The 7,594-nt window shown below is 51.1% G+C and overlaps 1 protein-coding gene across 1 annotated transcript; it reads right to left on the reverse strand.

Annotated features, from left to right (window-relative positions):
• Positions 1 to 552: 552 nt before the first annotated feature.
• LOC120410322 lies at positions 553 to 3,277 on the reverse strand. Its single transcript, XM_039555546.1, has 6 exons — positions 3,173 to 3,277; positions 2,892 to 3,047; positions 2,631 to 2,732; positions 2,121 to 2,535; positions 1,830 to 1,886; positions 553 to 1,517 (listed from the first exon to the last, which is right to left on the reverse strand). The coding sequence occupies exons 1-6, from the start codon at positions 3,275 to 3,277 to the stop codon at positions 1,393 to 1,395; spliced, it is 960 nt and encodes a 319-aa protein (XP_039411480.1). The 3' UTR covers positions 553 to 1,392.
• Between the last annotated feature and the right edge of the window lie 4,317 nt (positions 3,278 to 7,594).

The raw sequence follows: 7,594 nt of genomic DNA on the forward strand, positions 1-7,594 counted from the left end.
AGCCAAAGGCAGGACTTGTCTAAACTCGTCTCCATCCGTAACACAGACCCCAAACATAGGCGCAGGAAGAAGAAGCAGGGGCTCTTTTGCAGCCATGCCCAAGAGAGTCTGGAAGGGTGCCCTCCCTCTGGTCTCACTTTGTTGGGTTTCTGACTGGCTCTGAGGCAGTGATGCCTTAGGTTTTAACTTTCATATTTTTCAAATCCTGTACTGCCTCGCGTGTAACTCTGAAGTTTCCTGTAGCCTGTTAACTTCTGCTCTCTCATGCTAGGCAGACATAACAAAGCCTCTCCAGGCCTGCTCTCCAAGGACACTCAGACCATCCTAGGCCCAAAAGTATAAACCAAAAGCTTCTAAAGGGGGGGCAAGCTTAGGGAAATTACATCATTAACTGAAGCTTTACCTGGAGAATTTATGCTGATATGCAAATGAACCAAACTTATAAAAGTGTGAAGAACTCTTGACCTGTCGTCCATCTTGGGGCCCATCTTGGCAGTAGCCTCTGGCTCCCCAGGGTGTACCTCTGAAGGCCTTTCAAATAAATACCTACCTTTATTCCCTTATTCTTGTCTAGTTTCTGTTTTTAGGTGGCCTCTCAAGGCATCATCAGGGGCTGCAATTCCTCAGTGTTGGGGACCAGAACCACACCCAGGATCCTGGCACTGCGTGACAGTGCTCTGAACACCGGGATGGTCACACATCCAAGTCTCAGTCACTGTGCTGCTGCTTCGTTTGCTCTTACGCACACCCAAAGCTCACTGTTAAGCCCAGATGGTCTCTGGTTCTGCCTTCTTCCTGATCCTGTGCAAGGATGGAGCACTGCTGTGCTTTCAGGAAGTTATTATTGAAAACTTCCAGCATTCCAAGCTCCTTTGCCCTCTGTGGAGGCTTGCTGTGGAATCCCTCACAGCTGCCTCCAGAGCATACTCGAGTTGGCTCTTCTAAAATCCAGAGCCTTCAGGGTGCTCAGCAATACCTCTAACTCCACAGTGCTGTGGAACTGGACCTTCAGGACAGGGACCATTCCAGCCTGAGCTGCCCTCGTTCCTCTGTGTCTCTGCACAAAACACGGCACGGAAGAGAACGGCAGGAGGGGCCTGTGTGTCCCAGGGCTCAGGTTTTGTGCAGCTTCAGCTCCACAGAGATGCAGGTCAAGTGAAGAAGCCAAACTGCTTATTAAGGAAGGTGAAGCGAAGGGATGAGCTGGGAGGGAAAAAGGGGATGGGCAGGGTCTGGGAGCTGGAGGGATGGAGCGGTCAAAACGGAAGAAAAAGGCAGGAGCTATGGGAGCTTTCCATGGGCTCAGCTGTGACCAGCATCAGCTGTGCCTGGAGGTCCAGCTGTTCTACCCTAGTCTCCAGGTGGTCTCATCTTCCATGCTATCTGGAGGTCTTAAAGGGACTCTGGTTCTTCTGAGCCAGCAGATGAACATAGTTCTGCAGCTCTTTTGTTGACTATCTGTTGAACTACTATGTTTGTCTGGGAAGGGCTGTTGTCTCTCCTCAGGGCTTGAAGGGCTGGAAGAGACAGGAATAGAGCCACGGTCAGAGCCTGGATGTACGGGAATCCAAGGAGACCTTCCTGCCAGGGCCATCTCACCCAGCTCTTGCCATGGCCAGAAGACAGCAGGGGCCAAGTGGATCAGCTGGTCCAGGAAGGTGCTGGCCACGAACCCCCTCCCCTGCCCCGTGTCCCTGAAATCTCTCTGTGCTCTGCCCAAGGCACCCCCTGTCCACACATGGAGCAAAGACCCCCACACCCAGGGCAGGGATTGCAGCTCCCTACCCAAACACAGCAGCCCCCACTGACAGGCCGCTGCACTCACTCACCCTCACTGAGGACCTGGAGCTCTTCCTTCTGCCCCAACATGAGCACCCCGGCGATCCCTGGGAACACAGAGCCTGTCACGGCCCCAGCGGCACAGCTCCCTCCCAGCAGCGCTGCCAGCCCCGTGGCTCTCCTCCCCCCGGCAGGGCTCAGCCCGGGTCCTTGCCGCATCCTGACGCCCGAGGGCAGGCGGGGCTCCACGGCCCCGGGCCTGGATCCCGCTGCCGGGGCAGCAGCCGGGGCCGGGGCCGAGCTGCGGTGGGGCAGGGAGGGGCCCCGGCCTCGTGGCTCACCAATGAACCTGACGGCCGCCTCTCGCAGGGGCTCCTGTGGGCTGTACAGGTACGGCAGGGCCCGGCGCAAGTGCTCGGCCGCTTGGCTCCTGTCCTCTGCCAGCTGCAGAGAGTGCCAGGAGGGAAGGGTTGGCGCGGGCTCAGCCCCTTGGCCGGGCGCTCCCTTCGCCCGGCCCTGGCCTCCCCTGCCCGCACAGCCCCGAGACCCGGCCAGCAGCCGCTGTCGCCGGGCTCTGGAGAGGGCCGAGGGCCGGGTGCTGCCCGGGGAGCTGCGGTGCCGCCCCGCCCCACAGCCCAGCTGGGCCAGGGCTCCATCGGCGCCCGGCTCGGCGCCAGAGGAGGGTGGAGAAGAGCCCGCGCAGCCCAGGGAAGGGAGCAGCGTGTGGGGCTCAGGCTGGCACCTCTGGGTGCAGCACTGGGCAGGGGCACAGCTGCCAGCTCCACACACTGGGCACCAGGGGCAGGGGGCTTCCCCAGGCTGCAGGTTGGGCTTCTCCCGTCCGTCCTTACCAGGCACTTGGCAAACTTCAACGTCTTCTCCGTCTTCACCAGCTGCTTGAGATTTCTCCTCTTCAGGAACTCGGCCGCACAAAGCAGCGTTTTGTGAGAAGCCTGGAGAGCATCAGAGACCCAGAGATGGCACCACAGCCTAGGGCGCAGGACCCGCGTCTCTGTGCCAAGGCCAGGAGGAGGCTGTGGCCCATGAGGCACCAGGGCAGGAGGCAGCCGAGGCCCCCTCCCAGGAGGACACATCAGCCCAGGAGTCCTCACCTCTGCCACGCGCTGGTTCTCATCATGGCAGTGGAATAAAAGTGGGGGTAGGATCTGGCACACAATTGTCTTCAGGGGCTTTTTTCCCTTTTCCACTACCAACTCCATCACCTTGCAGAAGAGGTGCATGGAGAGCATCTGCACGTGGCTGTTGTCCTGGAGGAAAGAAAAAACCTCAGCACCAACTTCTCCAGCCCATGTGGGCAACAGCCTAAAAATCCACAGGGCACAAAGTGTCCAGGCAGCAGCCAGTGTCAGTGGCTGGGGGCACAGAGCCTTACATTATCAAAGAGTGGCAGGAGCACCTCAGCCAGTTCTGGGGTGGTGGTGCTGGATATCAGGATGCCTTTGTTCTTGAGCGCATTCATGAACACAGAGAGGGACATCCCGACCACCTCTCCATCTGCATCACCCAGCAGCTCCACAAGCCGTTGAGACAGGCTGCACATTCGTCTGGCGTGTTGTAAGAGATGGTCCGAAGATCCCTCATCTGCCTCACGATCATCACCAAGGACAGAGACTGAACACAGGAGTCCTGGCCCAGCTGAGGTGGGATGTCTGCCAAGTGTTGCCTGCAGGTGTGCCCCCTGGAAACTGGTATGCATTCCTGAGGAAATCAGTGCAGGTGTTCCGGTTTGATCAAATTTAGAAATATATCCTCTGAGAGAAAGCACAACCACCCCTCCCCCCACCAGGTTTGGGAAAAAAAAAATTTCCTCGAAGGAAAGTGAAAGTGAAAGAGATAAAAGGTATTTATTTAACAAACACACGGGGAAAGGATAATAATGCTAAATAATAATATTTGGCTATGGAGAAAAAACCTGGGAAAGTGTTAGAGTCCTCCCTTTGGTCTCCTCAGAGCTGGGGCTTGTCCCAGGGCCAGGCCCTCTGTGCTCGGTGGAAAGTCCTCCCAATGTGTTCTGATATTGAAGCAGTCCAGCAGAAAAGGCAGAAAATCTGAAATTCCAGGGAAGGAAAAAAGTCCAACTCTCAGTCTCTCTCCGGAGAAAAGGAAACTGAAAAACTGGCCAAAAGCTGACTGGAAAGCAGCAAGCCGGGTGCTTCCTCGCTCTCCTGCAACAGTTGAAAAAAAAATCTCTATCTCTGTATGTCCTTGAACAAGCTTCAAACTGCTTTGAAGAAGTTTTGCTCAAGTTTTCCTCCCCTCCTTTCAGGCTCAATTTAAAGGCATAAAAAGGCACAAAATTAATTCCTGGGCGTAGGCAGCGATATGGGATACACATCATAAAGTAACCCCAAGGGAGCAGGTCACGGTGGACTGCGCCGTTCTTGCTGCCAAGGCGGGAAGGACTGCGCTGAAGCGAAAAGGAATGACCTGTCCTGTACACTTGTCCTGTACCCGTTTCCCAAAACAACAGGCCTCATAATGATGGTTGGAGATTTCCCCACCTCTTGGCCAGTTGCCCCTTGCTTTTGAAAAGGACTATAAAGGGACTTTCTAAATTAACCAAGACGAGATCTCCCCACGGAAAGAAGGCAAATCTATTGGCAGAAGACCACGAGGACTTTGTCTCATCCGTTGGTAGCTATTCCCCCTGCTTTTCTTCCTCTCTACCCTTTTACTTTGTTTTCTTTATCTCTCTCTCTTTCTCTGCTCTATCGCATTTCTGTGTTGTGGGCACTTAATAAAGGTGCACTGTTCTGAATGAACCATCATGACCCTCGCTTGTATTAGCAGATCGTGACATTAAACTGGCGTCACGGACAGAATGTCTGACAGACTGAAGGGGTTGCAAGGTTGTGTGTAGTCTGTAAGAGGGGAAGGACGTTTCGCTCCAGCTGCACCTAGCCCGACATCTGAAAAGGGTGGGCGGCGTCTAGAACGCAAGGGGGGTGACTCGAATTTCCTGCAAACTGCACACGCCTAGGTGAAAAGCACCCCATACTCAGCTGAGGGCTCTGTCTTCAGATTTTTCACAAAAGATCTCTTAGTGTAAAAGAGAGAACCGTTTTTTGGTGTGTGTGTGTATGAATTTGGACTGCTTGGTGTAGTGAAGAGACAACAATACGCAATTTAAGGAGTACCTCCCAGGCAGATTTTGGTCTCTTCACCCACCCAGGGAAGCAAAGGGAGACAAAGCGAAGCTGTGGGTGTTGCAGTGTGTAATTAAGTTTTACCTCCCTGTGGTGGTTTTGATCCCTTCATAAAATGACTGAAAACCCTAGTGTGAAAGATAAAGCTGCATTTTATGCTCTGCTAGCAAAACATAATGCCGGGCCCTCTCCAGGAGGAGAAGAATGGGCTCAAAAAAACTGGTTTAATTTGGAGTGTGTGACTGCTAGAGTATGTTCTTTACAACATGAGACAAAATTTAAATTTGGCCGAGATAAGGCCATAATCTGCTCTGTTTTAGGAGCATGCCTTTTGGCAGCTATACATCACCGTTTTAAGCGGTGTAGTAAAGAGAAAGCAATCATAGATTCCCTTCAAAACCTAGTGGAAATTTTACAGAAACAATTAGATGAAGAAAGGAATGAAAATCATTTGCTGCGGGCTGCTTTGAAAGAGGAATAGTTTAAGAATTCAAAGAATGCTGACTCACCAAAAGAGACAGAGGAAAAGGAAACTCCTCACATTAACCAAATATACCCCCAGAAAGAACTAGTGCTAGTGAAAAATTGTGGGGAAAACTGCTGCCCTCCTATGAGACCTCTGATTAAAACAGGATATAATTATATCAATGATGAAGATTTTGAATTGCATATCATCACTAAACAAATACCATACACTGCTACTGAATTGACTAAGTTAAAGAAGGAGTACAGGTGGCTCCCCCACGAATCTGAGACGGAATATGTCTTCCGAGTGTCTCTCACTGGAGGAGACCAAATTCAATTAACGGAACAGGAGGCCACTGGATATTGGGGACATGGAGTTTTCTTAACAACAGGAGACAAACGTGGCACATGGTCCCTGACTCAGCGTGCAGCTTTCTGGGCCGGGGGACTCAATCCTTTAGAAAGGGGAGACCCTTTAGCTACAGTTGCTACCCCCGAACAACTTCTAGAAAGCGTCCACAAAGCCACCTGTCTGCAAATGATCCATGAAAGGAAATTGACTCCTGGATATGAATCCCCAATGCAATTACCTGTGAAGCCTGAACTGATGATCCCTTTAATTTGAGGCCTTCCAGAATCACTCAAAGCTACAGCAATTGTCCTTCAAAAAACCATAGCGACTGTAGGTCCCGTAGAGAGGCTGGATAGATTCCTGTGAAACCCGAGTGACCGAACTGGATCTACCGATCCTGGGTTTACTCCATTTTCAACCCCCTCTCAGCCGCCAGGTTCACAATCAAATTCACCTGCTGGTGATCGCAAAGTTTGGACATGGAGTGAGGTTGCAGAAGAGCTGATTAATTACAGTAGAAAATATGGACCTATAAAAATCCCAGAGGAAAAATCAGAAAAAACAAAAAGTGTCAGGTACATTCGGACTCCTCATAGTGAAAAACCAGAGACTGTAAAACAGATCTCTAACCGTCAGCATTGGTGGTTATTAGGTATCAAAAAGGGGGTCCCCAGAGATGTGATGGATGGCTTACCCCTTGATAAATTGAGCAAGGTAGTGTCTAACTGGCACTGCCGAAAACCCATTCTACCAAACCCATCAGTTCAACCCAGTGCACCCGTCCTCCCTCAGAATCTGGGCAGTGAGTCAAAGCCACTTCTCCCTCAAGGTCCGGGCAATGAGCCAAAACAGCTTCTTCCTCAAAACCTGGGAAACTAGGTTCTCCGTTTCTTACAGGTGGGAGAAGAAACGGAGCATGGGTATACCTGAGAATGCTCACTAAAAATAAAACAGGAGATATAATGATCACAGCTATTACAGGCCCTAAACAGGAACTTGTAACTTTTCTGATTGACACTGGGGCACAAATTTCTGTGCTGACAAAGAAAGATGCCCAGAGGTGTGGAATTGTTCCAACAAAGAACCGATGTTGTGTTTTAAATGCCTTGGGAACAACAGAATCTATGAATGTGGCCTTAGTCAAACTCACTTTGCCTGGAGAGGAAAACCAACTTTCTATTAATCTGGGTGATTGGAGATATTCCAACCAATTTATTAGTGATGAATGCCCTTGCTGGGAGGCAGTGGGAGGACTCGGAGCGTCTTCTGTGGTCTTTTGGCATGCCACGTTTTAACATCAGACTGCTCCAAGCTGCACCCTCCCTACCATTCAGCAAAGTAATTAACGTGAAACAATACCCCCTCCCCTGGGTGCCAAAGAGGGTATCAAGCCAGTGATACAGGAGCTGCGAGAACAAGGAGTAATAGTTAATACTCATTCTCCTTTCAGTTCTCCGGTATGGCCAGTGCCAACGCCTAATGGGAAGTGGAGGCTGACAATAGATTTTTGCAGGCTAAATGCCAACACAGACCCTCTTACAGCAGCAGTCCCAAACCTGGCCGAATTAATAACATTGATTCAAGAAAAGGCTCATTCAATCATGGCGACTACAGATGTCAAAGACATGTTTTTTATGCTACCTTTACAGCCAGAAGATATGGACCGTTTTGCTTTCACATGGGAAGGTCAGCAATACACTTTTACTAGGCTTCCCCAAGGCTACAAACATTCCCCTACCCTGGCTCATCACGCTTTAGCCCAAGAGTTAGAAAAAATACCCAAAGCTGACAATGTAGCTGCTTATCAATACATTGACGATATCCTTGTGGG

Source organism: Corvus cornix, chromosome 7, assembly GCF_000738735.6.
Source record: "Corvus cornix cornix isolate S_Up_H32 chromosome 7, ASM73873v5, whole genome shotgun sequence".
NCBI classification, from domain to species: Eukaryota; Metazoa; Chordata; class Aves; order Passeriformes; family Corvidae; genus Corvus; species Corvus cornix.